Source organism: Tenrec ecaudatus, chromosome 17, assembly GCF_050624435.1.
Source record: "Tenrec ecaudatus isolate mTenEca1 chromosome 17, mTenEca1.hap1, whole genome shotgun sequence".
In the NCBI taxonomy this organism is placed as follows: Eukaryota; Metazoa; Chordata; class Mammalia; order Afrosoricida; family Tenrecidae; genus Tenrec; species Tenrec ecaudatus.
The window spans coordinates 48,963,927-48,986,987 of NC_134546.1; the positions used below are offsets into that span (position 1 = coordinate 48,963,927).

Genomic DNA, 23,061 nt, shown 5'->3' on the forward strand with positions numbered 1-23,061 from the left:
TCTGGGGGCTAGGGGATGGACAGACCTCAACTGTCCCTTGAGGACATCTGTTCGGTTGCTTTCAGGGGCCTGAGTTATGGAGTGCACACCCTCAGACTCTTTCTGTAGCAATGCCAACCAGCTGGGCAGCTCACAGTTCCTGGTGTAAGAATGGTTATCCTGCTCAAATGGGTCCGCAGAAAGGTCTACCTTATTTCCAGAGACGTTTGGGGTCTTGTGTTTGCACAGGAGGAAATGTGGTTGTTAGAGAAGCAGACTTCTTTAATGGGCTTGCTTCCTCCCTTTAGAGCAACTCGTGCTCGGGAGAGGAGTCTGGGTGACATAGCAGCTGGTGGTTGATTGGTTTATTCTTGCCTTCCTGTAATTACCTGCTACTTATGCGCTGCTACCCAATTCCGAAAGCCTGAAGTCCAAACACGGTTCTTGGATGTCTTGATATGTCTGTGGAGGAATGTTGGGACAATGGGAAGCCCCAGTGGCACATCGATGAAATGTTCAGATGTTAACAGAAATGCTGCCAGTTTGAACCCATTGGTTGCTTTGGGGAGAAAGACATGGATGGACATTTGCTTCTGTGAACATCGACAGCCTTGGAAACCCGATCGAGCAGTTCTACTCGGTTTGATAGACACTGTCAAAACAGAATCAACAGCAGTGAGGTTTCGGTTTATGCTGAAACTCTTTAGTGTTTCCGAAAGTGGGTGACACCTCCCCTGGGGGTGCTGGAATGACCCAGGAGGGACTGCGAAAGCACACACCTACACTTTGCCCTGCTTTCCAAGTGCTTAGCTGCCAGGGGTGCTGAGTCATTGTTTTTCTGAAGAGGGTGTGGTAGATCAAATACATTGTTGTGGAACTTATGCTATTACTTTTCCAGAATCTTGTGTTTGATCTCATAGAACTTTGACTTCTGTATATATTATGTCAAATTTATTTATGTACCATCTTATCATTTATTGTATAAATAGTCATATAGTCAGATGAATCTTTAAGAGTACTACGTAGTCAACTATTACTGGTGTCTTGTGGTATCCCAATAGGTTGTGTTCCTAGAATTTATTATTAAATATAAATAGGAATCCCTCCTTCCACTGAGAATTTTAAAAGATAAAGCATGCAGCATTTGAATTGTAACTCCTTAGACAAATCCTAAAGAAAAAAAACAACTGTTTTCTAAATGTAACCTGTGAAATTAATTCACAAAAAGTTAGGAATTTCAATATTGCCCAACTGTCCTCGGGCACCAAGTATTGACACGTGTGTTTTTCTCCACAGTAAAGCCAACCATAATTGATGTGGACATTTATGTTAACAGCATTGGGCCTGTGTCATCGATAAACATGGTAAGAAGCTATTTTATTTTCTGATCTGTGACTCTGCATCTTTCTTCCTTCCATGCTCACTGTAGATTTTCCTTCTGAGATTTACCACGCTGGTCTAGAATTCACAATTGACTTATTAAGAAGGGAACATTTGTTCATAGTTTAAAGGATGAAAGTGGTAAAAACTAAAACAGGACTTCTGACACTCAAAGTGAAATATTGATCTCATGGTTTAGAAATAGTTCCCCCTCTTCTATATATATATTTTCACCTTATGGTTATCTTGATGAGATTGTTTGAAATTTTACAGTCATTAGTTATACTTGACCTCATGACCTCATGAATATAAGAGATGAGTATATATGACAGGTCTTAAACATAGTTCATTTTTACTAAAATTCAAGAGATCTAGATGAATATATATGACGGGTCTTAAACATAGTTCATTTTTACTAAAATTCAAGAGATCTACCTCATAATGTAGATCATAGATTACCCCGATCTGCAGGTAAATCAATTGTTTTTTTTACAGGAGTATGCATAGAATCACACATGTAATTTCTCTGAGTAGGGTATTTCTACAGACATGCAAGTAAACTGAACGCAGAATCAGCTGTTTTCAATTGAAAAGGCTTCTCTGTAAGAGAGTTCTCTGAGTGCTTCTGTTGTGCTGGAATGCATGTGGGTAAGGCCTTGTGTGAATCCTCTCATCTGAAGGTGGAAAGGATTTCAGGAACACCTCAAAGCTCTGGGAAACTCAAGGGACATGAGAATTCCTGTCCACGGAGTGGCTTCTCTGTTTCCATATGTGTACGTCTGTTCCAGGATTGTGGACTGTGTGATGCTGGGGTGGGAAATTGTCAAGATGGCATTCTAGCTTTCTAGTGCTCTGTGAGTAGGAATGACTCCTCCAACATTAGTAGCAAAATTATTTTTTTCATTGACAGGTTTTAAGAATATTCGTCTTTACTCCAATGATATAAAGGTTACATGTGTATGTAAATATACATGAATAAAATCCTCATGTAATTAATTTCCTGAAGAAAAAATTTGGCAAAAATAGCAAAAGACTAAATAGATAAGAATATTCACAAAATTCATGAGGGAGGGGGGAGCGGGGAGGGATGGGGAAAAAAAGAGGACCTGATGCAAAGGGCTTAAGTGGAGAGCAAATGCTTTGAAAATGATTAGGGCAAAGAATGTACGGATGTGCTTTATACAATTGATGTACGTACATGTATGGATTGTGATAAGAGTTGGATGAGCCCCTAATAAAATGTAAAAATAAAAAAGAATATTCACTTTACACAATTTATAGGTGGTAGACTGACTGTATCTTAAAAGCAATGTGTAAATATAATATTTACTTTTCCTGATAAGCAAAGAGAGAATGCGCAGTTATTAATTTTTTCATTTCTTTTCTGGGCTCTTAATTGTTATGTACCAATTTATTCATCACTTTCAGGTCTAATACTAATTTATTTTTTACATTTATCTTTGTAGAAATATAATTCATGTTCATATAAATATAATTATAGAAAATAATTTCTACACATTTCTCTGTAGAAATATAATCACTAAAGCTCTGGGAACTGGTTGTCTTACTTACAGAGGGGCTTGATAAAGTTCTGTTAACTGTGAGATGACTTTGGCTTTGCCATCTGGTTAGATAGAGCCATGTCCTTTATGAAACTTCAGGTTGCAGAGTAAGGTGATAAATCAAAGACAACCACTGCAGGTGCCAAGGATGCCCTAACACGGGGATTCCTCTTGGAGAGTTGGGAATTCAAACAGATTTCTCTGCTTAAGGAATTTGAACCTGAATTTTGGCCAGTAGGCAGAAACTTGGATTAGGATTGATACTAGCCCTTATGCATATTTGAGGTGAGGGGGCTTTTGGTGATAACAATGGGGTGCATGAACATGTTGGTTGATGAGACCTAAGCACCGTAATCCCTGTTCTGCCCCCTCATTGGCTGACGTTTTCAGGTGTGATGTTAGGAAGCCATGTCTTGTGGAATCTAAGAAACAATAGGAAAGGAGCAAAATTCTATTCCTAAATGTCGATTATTACTTATGAAAATTTTCTGAAGGCATCTAAGCTCTGGAATACTCATCATTTGAAATGAAGGCAAGAGTGCAGCATTCCAGTATGATTTTGCTTGGTTTTTCTCTGTATTTTTTTTTATCTATTTGGGATTCACACACAAGAACACTAGTCACATGGATGTTGAACTTTCTACCTTTTCCCAGTAGTTTTTTATGAATCTATTCTCTCATCCATCTGCTCTTCATGCTTCTGACAGTGGAGACCCTTCTGACCTAGCTTCTAACATGCTAAGACACTTTGCATCCGTTGATTGCTTAATTTTAGATGCTGTTGAATTCTTAATTTGCATACTGTATTTTTTAGTTCTAAAATTCAAATTAGATTTTTTTCCAAATTAGATTAGATTTCAGTTCTTTAGTAAAATTCTCCATTTTGGCTATCTGTTTTTTGACATCTTTCTCTGACTTAATTGGTGTCCACCATTTTACCTTTCTAGTTTCTAGTATCCATTGCGATAGCTACACAGAAACTCAGAGAAAAAATAATTATGATTACAGGGTTTATTAAGGATGTTAACAAATTGTAATGCCAGTCAGAAATGCTCAAGATAGTTGTTGACCAGGACATGTTACAAAGTGTTGGGTCTCTAATAAATATCCAAAGGGGCACACCGCTCTGCATTAAACCTGAACTTGAAGGCATTCAGCTCAAGCTCCATGGGTCAGAAAACCCAAGTGTCTCTATTAAGTGTCTCCCGCCCCACCATTTCAGTAAGCCTCAGATCAAAGACACTCAGCTCCACTTCCGTGGGTCAGCAAGGTCTGCTTCTCCAATTCAGTGCCTAGAGGCACCCCACTCCACAAGCCAGCTCGTGTACAAAAGCACTCCGCTTAACTTGCTCCATGGGTTAGGATATCTACCACTCTGTTCCATGCTCTGGGTCCTGGTCCTGCTGCCTCTGATGGTCTGTCTGTCATCTGGATCCAGGAGATTCTCTATACAGGGATCTCAGATTCAGAAGACAAGCTCTTCTCCTGGTTCTTGCTGGTGTAGAGATCCCTCCTCTTGATTCAGGGGGTTCATTGTATACATGTCAGGATGGAACTCCTGGGAATCCTAGTCAGAATTACTCACAGGTGAGTCCTATCAGTATCTTTCCCCACTTTCTTACCAGATGCATGCCGGGAAATGTCATTTGGTGGGAGTTCGAGACTTTGGCTGGAAAAGCCACATGAAGTAAATCACTGCCCCTGAACACATTAATCATCACAATTAAGATAACATCTTGATCTCTATTGTCTGTTTCAGTGCTTTTATCACTTTGCTCTTATGCTTGGCAATGTTTAAAAAAATTGTAGAGGCTTTGGATGATGCTTCCTCTGCCCCACCCCCACCCCTTCCTCTGTAGGCCTGAATGAACTTGAGCCTGGTTTCCAGACTTGGTGATGTCCTATCTGACTTTGGGTCACCTCCAATACTAGTTTATCACCTAAAAGGTCAGAAGTGAGTGTTTGCGGTGCATCTTATGACCACTCCATGAAGGTTTTAAATTCTAATTTTATATTCCTAGCATTCTCTAATGGCTAAAATTCTACCCTTCTTCTTAGCTATTTTAGGATTGCTTTTTCGCCTCTTGCTGTGTGACTTAAAAAGCAATCCTAAAAGAGTCCCCTAAAACAGTCTCTGGAGAAGAACACGAGCTTAGTAAAAGTCAAGGGGCAGAGAAAAAGAGGCAGTCTCTCCACAGGACAGATTGACACAGTGGTACCAAAAAAAAAAAAAAGGCTCACACATAAGAATATTTGTGAAGACAGTGCAGGATTGGGTGGTGGATCATTCTGTTGTGCACAGGGCCCGCTATGAATCAGACTGAATGGGCAGCACCTAACAGCTCTTTGGGACTTAGCCAGCAAATAGCGTGAGTGGGGAAACAATATTGAGGGTTTGGTTCAACATCTTTGTATATTCCCTGAGTTCTTGGCTCCTCTTATTTCAAAAGACTTGGTTTCCCAAACTATAATTTTGTTTCACACACTATAAGCATCTATCATTTCTAGCAGCCCAGTTCTCAATATCATATACCCTGCCAGTGGTAGACAAGTTCTAAGGAAGTGGCACGGAGGGGTTCGATGTTCCAGAGTGAGCCCAGACTCTCTGCATCTGCCTTAGAACAATATTTTGCTTGAAATGTGTTTTGCCTAACTTTTCTGTTTGCTTCAGTGGTTGCATTGGTTTACCAGAACTATCCCATTATAGCCCTGTATCATTGTTTTGAAATTTTAGGTTCAGTTGAAATATGGTTTGGTTCTTAATAGATAACAAAGAATGAATTGAAATAAGGCCTAAATAAGCTTTCTTACTTGCTTCAGTAGACTCCAAAAAAAAAATTCAGCATCGTGATATGTAGAGTTTATTCTAGGATCCAGTGTTTCAAAGTTTCATTAGGTAATTCTTTTAGCAATGCCAACATTAGAGAAATGAAATACTTGCTTATCTAGTTGTTTAAGAGGATGGGCATGGACATATTTCCAATATTCTTTTGAGACATGAAAAGCAATTCTTTACTTATATATTTTTTTCTTTACTTATATTTCAAATAGTTTTATTGTTATAGACTTCATATATACAATTTAATCATTCAACCATATTACAAAGATTTATACAATTATCACTACAATAAATTTCAGAATAGTTGTTTCTCATACTCATTACTGTAAGCCCTGCCATGCACCTAGGCCATTATCCATCCAGTTACTATATCCATAGATCTACCTATTCTGGATTTCATGGACAGAAAATCATACCCACCATCAACAGGAAGCAAGCAAACAAAACGAACAACAATGATTAGGTAAAACTTAGAAAAACCTCATTCAAAAAGAAAGCAGAACTATTAAAAATTGAAAACAACTTTAAAATGGGACAGACAGGAGATCCAATGATAAGGTATGGCATTTTCACCTAACTACATGTGCTGTGATTGACGTCACACTGCTATCTGATAGCAAGCCCTTCACATCCCTGGACTGTGCTCAGAGCGAGTGTACTGGAGGCATAGCTTACATGGGGACCCTGTAAATGGATTTGGGGCCTCCACTGCCATCCACCACTCTCTACCAAACTGCAGTTCACAATTTAAGTTCTGATACTATTCCGTCCCTCAGATTTTCATGTTAGTATTTATAATCCTTGAATCACACAGGCTGGTGTGCTCCTTCTGTGTGAAATTAGTTAATGCCTCAATTTTATGACTGCTTGTTTAAAGATGAGCCTTTAAGACCTCAGATACAATTCTTCCTGAGAGCCAGGCACCATCTGGTTTCTTCACCACACTTTGCTCTAGCACCCATATCTTCATGTTTGGTCATTCAGGGATTATCAAGCAGGTCCATGTCATGGGAATTAATTGCTCTTAGATTAGGATTAAAATAAAGTGACAGCTCAAAATTTATTCATACATCTATATCATATATGTGTCTCTACATGTATGTGTATATATTTCATATATAAGTCTCTAGAAATTTTTAAAAAGCTGAAAAGTGAGGATGTTACTTTAAGGACTAAGGTAAGCCTGACCCAAACCTTAGTATTTTCAGTTACATCAGTTGTATGTAAAATTTGAACTTTTAATAAGGAAGACCAAACAAAATTCAATTCATTTGAAATACAGCATTGTTGATGAACATTGAAAGTACCATGAACTGTCAAACTCACTGCTAACTCATAGCAGCCCGAGAGGACAGAGTAGACCTGTTCCTGAGAGTTTAGGGGACTCGAAAGCTCTGTCTTCCTTCTGAGGCCTGGCTGGCAGCGACTCCACACATCTGTCTTGGAAGAAGTACAGCCAGAATGCTCCTTAGAAGCATGGATGGTGAGACTTGTCTCCTGTGTTTTCAACGTGTTATCAGGAGAGCTCTGTCCTTGGAGAAGGACAGCATGCCTGGTAAAGTGGAGGGGCAGCTAAGAAGAGGAAGACCCTCGACTATACGGATGGACACAGTGGCTGCAGCAATGACTTCAAACATAAGAACAATTGTGAGGATGGAGCAGGGCCAGGTGGTATTTCTTTTTATTTATTTTTTATCGTTACATAAATTAACCCATTTATTACAGGCCAGAGAGGTTTCAGCTAGTGGAGCTTCTACTTGTCCTTCAATTCCTGCAGTCTTCTGATGGCAGACTTTTCTGTGACAGCAGAGGTGGTATTGTAGGTCCAGGCTCCACCGGCTACTGTCTTCATGCAAGAACCGCAGTGCCAGATGCCCACGGCGCGTCTCTTCATCTTGGTTTTGCTGCAGAAGGAGCAAGTGTACTTGGCATGTTGCCTGATTTCAATTTTCTTCGCCATTTTCCTGAGGGAGGCGCCGTAATGGGTCCCATATTTGCCCACGATCCCGACCTTCTTGGTGCGTTTGGCCATCTTGCCGCAAACTAGTGCCGAGCCAGAGAGGAGGGCCAGGTGGTATTTCATTGTTTTGTACACTTAACAACAGCAGACTAAATAAGTATGATGAAAAATACATTTGTACATTTTAAATATCCAATATAAGTTATATATATGCATAGTAAATTCTGAAATCACTATTGAAAAAAATCAATAGATGACATACAATGTAATATTCAAAGCATTCAATAGAACCAGAGGAAAACAAAAAAGAAAAAACAGGACTACATAGATGAAATGTAAAACAAATAGTAACGTAGGAAACCAGGAATGTATCAGTAGTCATATCAAATACAAGTGGACCAAACACTAATTATGAATCCAATACTTCAGTTTTGTAATGGCAGTATTTGAGCTTCTGATTATTTTGAAAACAGGACAACAAATGGTCATTATCTGAATCATGTAGAGAGTGTGACAAAGAAGCTGTGTACAAAAATATGATCTCCTTTGTATTTTGCTAACATTTTTTCAGTTGTCCTAACTGCTTAAAATAGGAAAGTTGATATAAAAATGCACCAATTATTGGCATATTATTTATGCATCCCCAAATAGATTTTACATCTCTCATCTCAAGCTATTTTCAAATAAAAATATATAATTGCTACTTTCAAGCGTATCCCAGACTGAGCTTTTAGCTGTTGCTTGGTAGCTAATTATAATATCCAGGCTGGTGACAGAGAAGAAGGGAGCTGATCATGGTCTGATGCTGGAAGAAGAGTGAGGATGAGAAGAGAGACTAATACCAACCAATATATTGCTTGGTCATGTGCTCCAGGGGCTGGGTGTCACACCACAAAATCAAAGGTTTTGGGGTAAAAACTTAGTTCATAGTTTGGTAGGATTGGTGAAACACCACTATTTTAGCACCCATTCTCCCAAATAAAGATTTCAATTTTAGCTTTGAGAATGTGCATTAAATCTTAAATCGTGAAGTCATAGCTCTCTGATAACTGGTTCACTTGACATGAAGTGAATATGTATTGGTTATATCCTGGTTTGTTGATGTAAAGATTCGATACATGTGCACCCTGCTACAGAAAAATAATCTAATCGAGCTTGTTGAGAGTGCATGAAAGATATATGCTATGTCAACATTTTATCCTAAAATTGTGAATGAGTGTGCAATATCTGGAGAGGGGAAGAGAGACATTAAACCAAAGATTAGGAAAATCCAAAAAAGAAGGTAAATAGTTAAATTCAACTTAAGTAAACAAATCACATGTTTTGAATCAACCAAAACGTATGCATCTGATGTCTACATGAGGCAGCCTTGTTTCCGATGAGTGAGGAAATATGCAAAGAGTGATCTCAGCTTTCCAGGTACACTTCCAAAATGTTGTGAGAGGGACTGGCTCAAAGTGTCCACAGTCACAGAGGAGAAACTCATAGGCACTGAGAAGTGAAGTTTCACTCAGTCCATTTGAATTCTCCTAGTGTTTTACGATCTTCTCACCGATAAAGCTAGGAGTAGTCTGGATGGCGTGCTGACCCTCCCTGTTTTTCTACATCTGAAACTCATGATCCATTCTTTGATGTGACGTGTTTGACTTTATTATTTATCCCCAAATTTATGATTCTACAGTCCTAACAATGGAGCTCTTCTCTGCATGCCTTTGACTACTAAGATGCATGTGCTAGTGGTCCTCTTCCCACCATCAGCTGCCATAGTCCAGTCACACAGGCAAATTTCGACCTTGCCTTCTACATTGTAACCTTAATATAGCTAAGCCCTGCAGTAGCCACGGGCCTGCATCCTGAAACAAGGTGAGACATCGTGGTCAGTGGAATCTTTCCTAATCAAATTAAATGCAAGTCAGCTCAAGTCAAGTGCCTCCTCCAGCTACAGGAGTCCAAGACACCCAAGGCACCGAGAACTTAAGAAAATACTTCTAAACCAAGAAGACAGCAGGCAGATGAGAGCGCTGTCAGTAGCCAGCAGCAATTGGTATTCATCTGTTGTCCATGTAGTGTGCATCCACTCATCCATCATTGAGGCACCTAAAGAAGTATTACTGCCTGCAATCTTTGTTCCAGGCAGAGGACTGCACCACTGAATCGAATAGTTAGACTTTATCTCTGAGGCAGAGGCATCTTAACGTACCGTTCTAAAAGTCTGTCCGTTTTCTCACTCTAAAGTTGATATATTAGGATTTTCTTATTGTTGTATTTTAACTACTTACTTCTTTTCCAAATACTCTAGAAATGATCCTCTTTATTGATGTTGGGCAATGTTGTATGTGTTTAGGATCCCATGAACAGTATGTCAGGGAATTATTTCAATTTTACCAGTACTGCAGGGATAACAGAATGAGCTAGACCTTCTCCAGCTACCAATTTCAAGCTGTGTGAGGGTGGTTGGTGTGGTTTGAGAGAAAAGTATGCCTAGTCTTGAGGTACTAAATATCACCCCTTTCTTCAAATATTTTGAAAGATTTATCTTTGACTTGTATTTTAATATAAATGACATATATATTATATTTTGGATTTTTTTCTCACAATAGTATTTTTAATCAAGAGACTTATATATATTTTATTTTAAAAATCATTTTATTGGATGCTCGTACAACTTTTATCACAATCCATCCATCCATCCATTGTGTCAAGCACATTTGTACATATGTTGCCCTCATCATTCTCAAAACATTTTCTTTCTACTTGAACGGTTGCTATCAGCTCCTCATTTTTCCTCTCCCTCCCTCACAAACCTTTGATAATTTATAAATTATTATTATTTTTTCTTGTTTTCCACTGTCTGATGTCTCCCTTTACCCCCTTGTCTGTTGTCCATCCTCCTGGGAGGGGGTTATAGGTAAATCATTGTGATTGGTTCCCCATTTGTCTCCCACTTTCCCTTTACCCTCCTGGTATGGCTACTCTCAATATTGGTCCCAAGGAGTTTATCAGTCCTGGATTCCCTGTGTTTCTAACCCTTGTATGTACCCATGTACATGCTCTGGTCTAGCCAGGTTCGTAAAGTAGAACCTGGGTCATGATAGTGAGGGGGAGGAATCATTAAAGAACTAGAGGAAAGTTGTGTGTTTCATCTGTGCTTCACTGCACCCTGACTGGCCTGTCTTCTCCCCACGCCCCTTCTGTAAGGGGATGTCCAGTTGCTTACAGATGGACTTTGGGCCTCCATTCTGCACTCCACACCTCATTCACATTATGACTTTTTTGCTCTGGGTCTTTGATGTCTGATATCTGAGTCCATTGACACCTCGTGATCACATAGGCTGGTGTGTTTTTCCATGTGGGCTTTGTTGCTTCTCAGCTAGATGGTCGCTTGTTTATCTTCAAGCCTTTAAGACCCAGGCGCTATATCTTTTGATAGCTGGACACCATCATCTTTCTTCATCACATTTGCTTATGCACCCACTTTGTCTTCAGCGACTGTATTGGGAAGGTGAGCATCTCAGAGTACCAGATTATTAGAACAAAGTATTCTTGTGTTGAGGGAGGCCTTGAGTAGAGACCCAATGTCAATCTGCTTCCTTAATACTAAACCTGTAAATATATTGTACATAGATCTATTTCTCCATTGTCATATATTTATATATGTGCATGCCTGTATTTAGATCTCTATAAATATCCTTCCTCGTAGTTATTTTTTCTATTTCCTCTTACTTTCCTCTTGTCCCACTATCATGTTCAACCTTCATTTGGGTTTCAGTAATTTCTGTCGGTTACATTGCCCTTGATCAAGTCCTACCAGGCCCTCCTTGCCATCAATTTTTGATCACTTGTTGTTCCCTTGTCTCTGGGTTTGTTAACACCCACTTCCTTTCCCCCGCCTCCCCCTCCCTATGTACCCCCAGAACTGTCATCCTGTTTTCTCTCTTCTGGTTGTTTATCCCGCCTATCTCAGCCAGATAGACTTTCAGAGACAACAATATGCACAAACACAATAGCGAGCAAAACAAAGCAGTGACACATCAGATAAAGGCCTTATTACTTAAAATCTACAATACTTTGCTAACTTACAACAAGAAAAAAAAAAACAACCAATTGTCCACTGAGGAGGTGGGCAAAGCACCATAACAGAAGTTTTGCAAGGGCAGGAATCCAAATGGCCAATAAATATATGATCAAATGTTACAGAGCTCTAACCATAAGAGAAATGCAAATTAAAACAACTGTGAGATACCACAATAGCATATTTTAAGAAACTTTGACCCTGAAATATATAGAATATAAGAGGTACCCCCCAAAACCGATGCTCATTTTTTAATATGAGTCTAAGGTTCTGAAAAAAAGGCATAACAGTGGATGACCCAAAAAGTCCTGATTTGTGGCAGTTGGGGCACTGGTTTTGCCACCACGACAATGCAGCTGCTCATGCAGCCATCTCAGTGTGCCAGTTTGAGGCACCAAACAGCATGCCTTTCATGCCCCATGTACCTTACTCACCTGGCCTTGCTCTGTGTGACTTCTTTTTGTTTCTGCTAATGAAGAGGGACATGAAAGGACAGTGATTTGATGATGTAGAAGTGATGAAGAAAAAACTGAGAGAAGTGCTGTCAACTATCTAAACAGATGAGTTTGAAAAATATTCCAAAGAATGGAATTGCACATTTGACAAGCATATTAAGTGTAATGGAGAGTACTTTGAAGGTAATAAGGTTGTTTTGTAAAAAAAAAAAATTAAATACATAACTTTGGAAAAACATTCCAGGTTTTTTGGGGGGTACCTCCTTGTATGTAATTACTATGCTTATAGTGAAATTCTACAGGTATACATCATTCAATATCCATTAAGGCGACATCCAACCACATATGTTAGTGGTCTGATAGGATCCTTCCTCTCTCCTTCCCTCCTCCTCCCTTGCCTTCTTCCACCTTTCCTTCCTTCCTTCCAAGGGAAAACACCTTTCCTTTTGCTTATAATTTCTCCCTAATTGATTTTTAAAGATCAACAGACTTGTAAAACTAGGGTACAGGTGGATGGTAGAGGGCACGCATCTGGGCATGGACTCACCAGTTTGTTAAATGGGTGGCCAAGGATGGCAACTGCAGGACCTGCACTGCTCCTGTGGGGAAAGAAAGAGCAGGCTTGCCAGGGCTGGTCAGGCTCTACTACCTCCTCATTTGCTTCTTTCAGGATTTGTCTTACTGCTGTCCTCTCAGCCACCGCAACTATCACCGTCCATTCCGGCAGACAGCCCACAGCTTCGGCAGCAGCAGTGGTGCCAGAGTAGTAACAAGGATGGCTGGAATGTGGTGCTCACACAATGTCCGAATCAAATGACATTCTTTTTCATAGAATTCATCACCATTCACATATCTCTGGTTTATATACATCTCAGGTCCACTTTAGAGTTCTTATCACTCGATGCCAGTGACCATTGTCAATCATCCTCCTGAAGTTTAGGGCAATTTGAGGCAATTTACAAGTGTAAATCTATGTAAAACTGAATAATGGGTAGGATGCAAGTAGGGGCATGGAGGACACACATCTGGGCATGTCATCTGGACATTATAATGTCATTAATATAGCCAGTGGTATAGAATTTAACTCACTGATGTGAAAAGAAAGTTATATAAGTATAGATCAGATATGAACCACATTAGATGAGTTTATTTGTACAAATTCAACTCTTAAATGATTAAGCATTTTTATATTAACAATGGAGGATAGTGACAGGGCAAATTTCCCTTGACATTCCTTCATAAGGACAGAATCCTCTCTGTCAGATGAATACATGTTACAGCAAAGCAAGGAGGGCCTGAAAATCATGAATACGTTGTGCTGCCGGACCTCCTGTCATTGGAATTCCTTTAAACCAGGGATCCAAACCAAAGTTCATGATCCCCATCTAGGCTGATGGCTGAGGGGTGGCAGTCATCTATTTATTTCTCACACTGGGAAATTTCCATCTTAAATCCAAGGGCTCTGGGTAAGTTTGCGGTAAAGTTCATCTAGTGAGGTTTTCACATCAAGTCCTTCTGGCCTTGCCTTTGAAGGATGCTTGAAAGGACAGCATTTCAAAGCACAGCAGTTTACAGCACATGACCTGGGCCACCAAAGGTTGGATCTAACTAGGTCAGAAGTGTCTGCTAAGGACATAGTGCTGGATTTATTCTTTCCTTGGGGCCTATATAATCACTGTTAAGCACTTTCCCCGTGGGAAGTTGTCGAGCTACTTGTTTATCTTGGAAGATGATTGCACAGGAAACGGAGGATACATGCAGGTCTACTTCCCTAAGTTAGGGTGCTGGTGGAGAATATTCGGGCCAGTGTACCGTTAGTAGAATGTACCATTGGCAGAAAGTGCCACCGATTCCCAAAAGATCAAACATGTCTGGCTTGGAAGAAGTACGTCCAGAATGTTCCTTAGAGGCAACGACGGCAAGACGTCATCTCATGTTTTGAATGTGTTCTCAAGAGGGACTGGTCCCGGGGGAAGGACACCATGCTTAGTAAAGGAAAAGAGCGGCGAAACAGAGGAGGATCCTCAGCAGGATGAATTGACCCAGTGACTACAACAACAGGCTAAAACACAGGAGCAATTTTGAGGATGTTGCAGGACCAGGTGTTGTTTTGTTCTTTTGTACCTAGGGTCACAGTAAGTGCCAACCGACTTGATTGCACTTAACAACAACATAGTTGCCAACTCGGCAAGTGGATAGTGCCCTAGTTGTTCCAAATGTTGACTGGTGGGGGGTTCCTTTTCTCCCTATGCCTTCTTTCCCTCTGTACTCTTTGCTCTCTCTGACAGTTTATTGATTCATTATCAAATCATCGCTCTTTATATACACGATGCATTTTCATCAGTTTCGGACATTGCTCTTCATGTTTCTCTGATGTTCGTGTTTTGCGGAACGGAAGGCTCCACCAGTTGACTTCTGTGACTGGGGACACATTTGGCAGCTGACACACAGAACGGATGTCCCAAGGTCTCTTTGAACACTTATTTCCCCAGACTCAGAATCAATCGCAGATCCTTCAATGGGGAAGTGCATTTAGCAAATACCACCTGACAGAGAGAGGAGGCCATGTCTCATGGTTGCTATTGCTTGTGAAACTTCAAAGTGATTGGATCTAGGACTTGGGTAGTGTTTAAAAGAGCTACCAGCACCTCTCCAATGTGGTCTCTGTGGTGCTACTGTGGAGTTTATCAACGCTCAGGCAGTCACCTGTTCGGCAAGAGTTATTAATGACCTTTTACACAAGGCTGGCTTCCCTTGTGATGGGTATTGCTGCTGTTGCTGAATTTCCCTGAGATCTGCTTCCTCTGTGCATTGTTGCATCCTACGGGAGTTTTTGCTCTTTCTCACCCTTAGGGCCCTGCCCTGCCTGCTGATGTTTTGCTTCCTTCAGTAGCTCTCCCTTCTCCAGCGTGAGACTCTGTCCCATAGGTACTAGTCATATCATCTCTGAGTTCCTCAAGCATTCCTCTCCGTCCTTCTGACAACAGCATCTGTGTCACCTGTACCTGGAAGTCCGTCAGGACTCTCCTCCTAGCTCTGTTAGCACTTGCCCAAAAAAATGGTCCAGAGGTCATATCTGACTTCCCCTCGCTTCTCTGTTGCCTAAGGCAGACCTCAAACATGCTTCCACCTTCCATCCTTCTTTCTCTATTCTAATGCCAACCATTCCTGCCATGAAAGTCTACTTCTATGCCGAGTTTGATAATTCATTGCAATAGTCACACAGAATGCCTAGACAAAACTCACAATTATGGGAGTGTATGAGGGAAATTACTAAGTTGCCACATGTCAAGATCAGTAAATAGTAAAGACAGTCATTTGTCGACAGCAACACCTGTCTTCAGCCAGGTGCTGAGTATAGCCCAGTTGTAGCCTCATGTGCATGTGGTCCCTTGGCTTCTGCTTCTGTGGCCTGGAAGACTGTCCACAGTGCTCTGACCCAAAGTCCTCTGTTCTGTCCCATTGTCTCTTTGCCTCAGTCGCTGGCCCAAGTCTGGCTCCCTTGGCCTGCCCCACGGTCTCCATCTCACAGCCTCAGGTGCCTCCGGCTTTGGCCTCCACTACTTCAGATAGAGATCGCCGACCTGCGCCACTTCCAGTGCTTCTGGGATTTCTTTCTAGTCCTGTGAGCTGATTCATCCTTATAGATAAGGGAGTGACAACTAAAACTGACCGATCCCCACTATTAGTCTTATACACCCCCTGTTTGCATAGGCTCACTCAATCATATGGTGGAAGTGCAAGAGACATGGATATTAAGAAGTTTCACTCTACCACCAACAGCTTGGGGCTGTCAGATCGCCTCTGACTTCACCAAGGAGGAGGAGGAGAATTTGCTTCAGCATCAGCCCTTGATTTATTCCTCTGAGTTGAGGTCAGTCGTGGCTGAGCTGCCTGCGGGGACAACGTCAAAGGGAGCCTCTGCTAAATCATAGACCAGACCAGGCTTGGGAAGTCACGTCTTTGCAACCTTTGTTTTAAAAGATTGTAAACTGGTGTACAGGCGAAACTCATTCTGGCTAATGTTAATATGCAAGCTAAAAAAAGAACTAGCAAACAAGTAAATCATTATCTCAAATGTGCCTGCAGATTAAAGTTAATTCTGGTCTCTCTTTTTTAACTTTCGGAACTCTGAGTCTCTACTGTGTTAATTATATATAAATTTTCTAAGACAACACGCTAGAATTGCCAGGCCATTGTTTATACTTTGTACCCGAGAGCCCTGGTCGCCTTTTCATAAACCACAGCTTCTCAGGAGACCAGCTGCAAGATGGGTACAGTGTTCCATTTGGGTGCTTTTTAGCACCAAAAATATAATGTGGGATAAAGAAAAGCAGTAAAATCTATTCCTTAAGGACTCTAAAATGTATTATTACTTAAGCATTTATTCTTTATGGGCCAATGTTTACTGGTTACTTGGGTAACTTACCCACTTCACCATCTGAGCTCCTTGTGGCAAATACAAAAGACAAATTAGGAGTCCTGGAGGAGACAGTTAATTGCAAGATGAGTGGTTCAAACCCATAAGCAACTCTGTGAGGAACAAATGAAGCTGTCAACTTCAAAGTACCATGGTTAGGTGCCATAGAGTCAGTTCTGACCCATACTGAAGTTATGTACAACAGAACGAAACACTGCACTGCACCACTCTCAAAACCATTCCCATTGTTGCAGCCACCATGTCAATCCATCTTGTTGAGGGCCTTGTTTCCCTGCCCCTCAATTGTACCAAGAATGATGTCCTTCTCCAGGGACTGGTTGTGACATCATGTCTAAAGTATGTAAGACAAAGTCTCCCGTCCTTGCCAATAAGGAGCACTCTGGCTATACTTCTTCCAAGACAGGTTGGTTTGTCATATTCTTCTCCAACACCACAGTTCAAATGCATCAATTCTTCTTCCGTCTTCCTTATTCAATGTCTAACTTTCACATGCATAAGAGACAGTGGACTATACCATGGCTTGGATCAGGCACACCTTAGTTCTCAAAGTAAAATCCTTTCATTGCAATACTCTAAAGAGGTCTGGTACAGCAGATTCACCCAATGCAACTATCTTTTGATGTCTGGACTGCTGCTTCTGTTGACATGATTGTGAATCCAAGCAAGACAAGAGCCTTGACAACCTCACCCCTTCTCCATCAATCATGATGTTACCTGTTGGTCCAGATGGGAGGATTTTTAATCTACTGTCCATCGAATCGTGCTCCATACTGAAGGCTGAAATCTTTGATCTACATGAGCAAAAGTTTCCAAGTCCTCACTTTTAGCAAGCAAGGTTGTGTCATCTGTACATTACAGGTTTTTAGTAATGCCACATTCTCCCTCATGTTAGCCAGCTTCTCTGCTTATTTGCTGAGCATACAGATTGAATAAGTATGGCGAAAACATACAACCCTGACACACACCTTTTATGATTAAAAAAAAAGCAGTATTCCCTTCTTCTATTCTCACAACTGCCTCTTGATCCAAGTACAAGTCCTTCATGAGCACAGTGAAGTGTTCTGGAATTCCCCTTCTTCTCAAGTCTATCCATCGTTTCTTATGGTCCACAAAGTTGAATGCCTTTGTATAGTCAATGAAATACAAGTAAACATATTTCTGGTATTCTCTGCATTGAGCCAAGATCCATCTGACATCAGCAGAGAGTCCCTTGTTCCACATCCTTTTCCAAATCCGGCCTGAAGCTCTGGAAGCTCCCATTTGTGGGTGATCTTCACCAAAATTCGACCTGCATGCAACATCAGCGATGTTATTCTATTGGGTCATCTTTATTTCTAATTGGGCTCAAATATCTGCAATCTTTCATTCAGTTGGCCAAGTAACTGTCTTCCAAGTTTCTTGGCAGAGACAAGTGAGTGCTTTCGGTGCTTCAGCAGCCTGTTGAAATATACCACCAGTTGGTATTCCATCATTTCCTTGCAGCAGCCTGTTTTTGGCTCATCCTTTTAGTACAGCTTCAACTGGTTCCTTCTATTGCTATTACGGTAATTTCCGAGAGCCTGGAATGCCAACTAGTTCTCTTTTTTTGCACACTGACGCTGTATTTTCTTTCTATCTTCTCTTGGTGCTTCCTCTGTCATTCAGTATTTTGCCCAGAGACTCTTTCAATATTGCGACTCAAAGCTTGAATTTTTTCTTGAGTTCTTTAAATTATGCTATACTGAGCATGTTCTTCCCATTTGGTTTTCTAACTCTAGGTATTTGCACATTACATTATAATATTTTACTCTGTCTTCTAAGCTGCCTTTTGAAATTTTATATTCAGCTTATAGTCGTTACATAATTTCATATCAACTTGATTAATAAAGTGTAGGGGTGGAGTTTAGCCTGTAACCAAGTAACTGCTTGATGAACTCATTTGGTGGTACGACCAAGATAAATGACTCATTGGAGGCTTGCCTCCCTCTCTCTCTGCCTTCACATCTTTGCTGTTGAGTCTATTGGATGGCTGCTGGCGACATGCTAGAGACCTGCCAGAGCCCTTTGATGCTTGTACCACCATTGGATCCAAAAGACTTTGTACCAAGTGGACTGTGATCTTCCTGCATTCTGCATCATTGGATGTGGCTGTGTAAGTCTGAAGATGTATTTATGGAATAGTATCAGACTTACGGAGTAGTGTCAAACTTATGGACTTGATCTGGGCCAGGCTGGGATGTTGGCTTGATATATAATTGCTTCTTATTATAAAGCTCTCTCTTACCCATTTACGAGTGTCACTGGATTTGTTTCTGTAGTCCACCTGGCCAAACACAAGCTGCTTGACTTCATCCTTTCTTCCATTTGCTTTAGTAACTCTATGATTAAGAGTAAGTTTCAGAGTCTCTTTAGACATCCACTTTGATCTTTGTTTCTTTATTTTTAATGATTGTTTGCTTTCTTCATGAATTACTGCCTTGACGTCATCCCACAGCGCATCAGGTCTTGGGTCATTAGTGTTCTATGAGTCAAATCTCAAATTCAGGTGGAATAGACTAAAAGTTGTATTTTGATTCTTGTGGACTTGTTTTAATTGTGTTCAGTTTTAACTTGAACTTACATATGAGCAATTGATGGTCTGTTCCACAGTTAACCCTTTGCCTGGTGTGGTAGTTACAAAATTTCATATCAGCATGATATGCAGAAGTATAGGGTTGGAGTCTAGCCTGTCAGTCAGGTCACAGCCTGGTGGTACCTCCTTATGGGTGTAGCCTTCTTATCAGGAAGATCCTGGGAACTTTCCCTTCCTCTCTCTACTTTTTACCCGTCTATTGGCAAGGTGCTCTTGAGACCTGTGAGCCCTGTGATGCAGCCACTGCCATTGGATCCACACAACTCTGCATCCACCAGCCTGTGATCTTCCTGAATTCTGCATCATTGCAGGTGGCTGCATGACTCTGAAGAGGGATTTATGGACTAGTATCGGATTATGGACTTTTTCTGGGCTGTGCTAGTGTGTTTGTTTGATATATTTGCTTCTTTATATAAAGTTGTTTCTTACACATATATTGGTATCTCTGGATTTGTTTCTCTAGTCAACTTGTCCTAACACACGTGGTTTTATTTGCTTATATTGAACTTTGATGATATCATCTCTTCCCATAGATGTAACTAATTTGATTTCTGTGTATTCCATCTGGAGAAGTCCATGTGTATAGTTACTGTTTTTATTGTTTTTTTTTAAAAAAAGATATTTGCTAGGAACAAGTTGTTGGTTTTACAAAATCCTATCACTTGATCTCACTTTCATTTCTATCACCAAGTTCACGTTTTCCAACTACTGTTCTTTCCTTTTTGTTTCCAAATTTTGCTCTCTAGTCCACAGTATTCATCAATGTATTTGGATTGCATATTTTATCATTTTCAGCCGGCAGTCTTTGATAGAATACTTCAATTTCTTCATCACTAGTTTTGTGTTGGTGCATGAATATGAATAATCACTGTATTGCTTAGATATCCTTGAAGTTGGATAGATATAATCCTGTCACTGGCAGCATTATAATTCTTGATGGATTATGTAATGTCCTTTTTTTAACCATAAATGGAATGCCCTTCCTCTTGAGTGTGTTATTCCCAATATTGTAAACCATTGGACTTTCTGATATAAAATTATCAATGCCAGTTCATGTCACCTCATAATACTTAAGATATCTGTGTTAGTCTGGGTAGACCAGAGAAACAAATTCATGTACACCCATATGTGTATGAGAAAGAACTTTATATACAAGAGCAATTGAATATTGAGAAAGTCCCAGCCCAGTCCAAATCAAGTTTATAAGTCGAATATTAACCCATATGTCCTATACCAATCTATAAAGTCCTCTTCAGACTCACCAAACACATGAAATGATGCCAGATGCAGGAGGATCACAGGCCAGGGGGTGGAAAGTCTTGTGGATCCAGTGACAGTAGAAGTACCTCAGTGCTGGCAGGAGTCTCCACATGACCCCTTCCGCTCCAGGGCTCTAGCGTAGCTCCATGTGTCTTGTCAGCAACCATGTCTCAGAGAGAGGGAGAATGTGTCCTGCCTCCAAAAAACTATCTCCTTAGCGCCTCCAAATGAGGTCATCAAGCTGTGACCTGATAGTCAGGCTAACCTCTACTCCTTCCCTCTTAAGTCACAAATGGACTTGAGACATTGTACTTCCTGATTTCCAGAGTTCTCTGTGACCTGTTACCTGATCTGTAGACCCTGGATTCATTTGCCTCTCACATCACAAGTCTGTCTAACTTTGAATTCAAATGCCTCCAGACTTTAGTGTTCCTGCCTCCCTTGGGTTCATCACCCAAGCTACAGGAGTCAGGAGAAATCCCCAGTTTAACATCTATGCCATCGACTAGGATCTGGACTGGATTTGCAAGGGTCTACAAATATGTGAGATATTTTCTTGATATAAACTCTTTCTTTCCCTTCACCTATTTTTCTGTTGTACGTCCCCCAGGGAGGAGGTTATATATATCTCTGTGTAATCAGTTCCCCCTTTCTACAGTGTAAGATATGACAAAATAATAATAATTTATAAATTTTCAAGGGTTCATAAGGGAGTGGGGAGGTAGGGGGGAAATGAGGAGCTGATACCAAGGGCTCAAGCAGAATGCAAATGTTTCAAGAATGATGAGGGCAACAAATATACAAATGTGCTTGACACAGAGTTGTATGAGCCCCTGATAAAATGATTTATAAATAAATAAATAAGCTCTTTGTCTCTACATACACATATATATGTATATATGTACATGTCATTTTATATATACATATATATGCCAGATGACAGGTCATTTATATATGTGTGTATCTATATATGTATACATACATATTATATGTGTACATATGCATATATATCAGATGGTATATTTGTGTGTACATGTGTGCATGGAGAGAGAGAGAGAGATAGCACTGGTTTGGCTTCTCTAGAGAACGCAGTCTAACACAAGGTTTGAAGAAGGTGGTTCTAAATACCAAGTACAACTAGCTTCCCACTTACAGAAACTCAGCCTATAATTGTTATGAGTATTTCCTCCTTAGATGTGTATATCATTTTTGTCCACTTATACAATATAAGATGAAAAAAATAAAAATAATAAAATAAAGTATAAGCTGTAAATGGGGCTGGTTCATTATTGGCTGTCCACAAATTTGTTGTTACTGTATTAGGTATAACTATGATTTCATAGTTGTCTCTATTTAAAAATTAAGTGTGGTTTAAGATAGGTATCGGTGCCCGAGTGGCAAACTGGGCGATTTATTGAACTGCTAACCACAAGGACAGCAGTCAAACCTACCAGAAACTCCATGAGAGAAAGATGAGCCTGTCTGCTCCCACAAAGACTTAGTCGTGGACACAGTCACTGAAGACAAAGTAGGTGCATAAGCAAATGTGGTGAAGAAAGTTGATGGTGCCTGGCTATCAAAAGATATAGCGTCTGGGGTCTTAAAGGCTTGAAGCTAAACAAGCAACCATCTAGCTCAGAAGCAACAAAGCTCACATGGAAGAAGCACACCAGCCTGTGTGATCACAGGGTGTTGAAGGCATCAGGTATCAGGCATCAAAGAACAGAAATCATATCATTGTGAATGCAGGTGAGTGCAGAGTGGAGACTCAAAGCCCATCTGTAGGCAATTGGACATCCCTTTACAGAAGGGTTGAGGGGAGGAGAGGAGCCAGTCAGGGTGCAGTATAGCAACAATAAAACATACAACTTTCCTGTAGTTTCTAAATGCTTCCTCCCCATCCACTATCATGATCCCAATTCCACCTTACAAATCTGGCTAGACCAGAGGATGTGCACTGGTACAGATAGGAACTAGAAACACAGGGAATCCAGGACGGATGATACCTTCAGAACCAGCAGTGTGAGTGGCGATACCGGGAGGGTGGAGGGAGCGTGGGTTGGAAAGGGGGAAACCTATTACAAGAATCTCCATTTAACTTCATCCGTAAGGGACAGGCAACAGAAAAGTGGGTGAAGGAAGATGTTGGACAGTTTAAAATATGACAAAATAATAATAATTTATAAATTATCAAGAGTTCATAAGGGAGGGGGGAGCTGGAGGAAGGGGGAAAATGAGGAGCTGATGCTAGGGGCTTAAGTGTAGAGCAAATGTTTTGAGAATGATGAGGGCAATGAATGTATGGATTGTGATAAGAGTTGCATGAGCCCCTAATAAAATGATTAAAAATAAAAGACTTAGTCTTGGAAACCCAAAGGGTTTATTCTACTCCATCCTACTGGGTCACTATGAGTCATAATTGACTCAATGACAGTGAGTTTTTAGATTACGGGTGCCAAGTTGAAAAAGAGTGAAAGTAGGAGTCAAGGTTGTGTGTCAACT

At 40.5% G+C, this 23,061-nt stretch overlaps 1 protein-coding gene across 1 annotated transcript in view; it reads left to right on the forward strand.

The window, feature by feature from the left end:
- GABRG3 (gamma-aminobutyric acid type A receptor subunit gamma3) overlaps positions 1-23,061 on the forward strand; it is a 218,064-nt gene that overhangs the window by 14,292 nt on the left and 180,711 nt on the right. Inside the window, exon 3 of the mRNA XM_075535553.1 lies at positions 1,276-1,343. Coding sequence (XP_075391668.1) covers positions 1,276-1,343 — 68 coding nt within the window. The remainder of the gene's footprint in view (positions 1-1,275; positions 1,344-23,061) is intronic.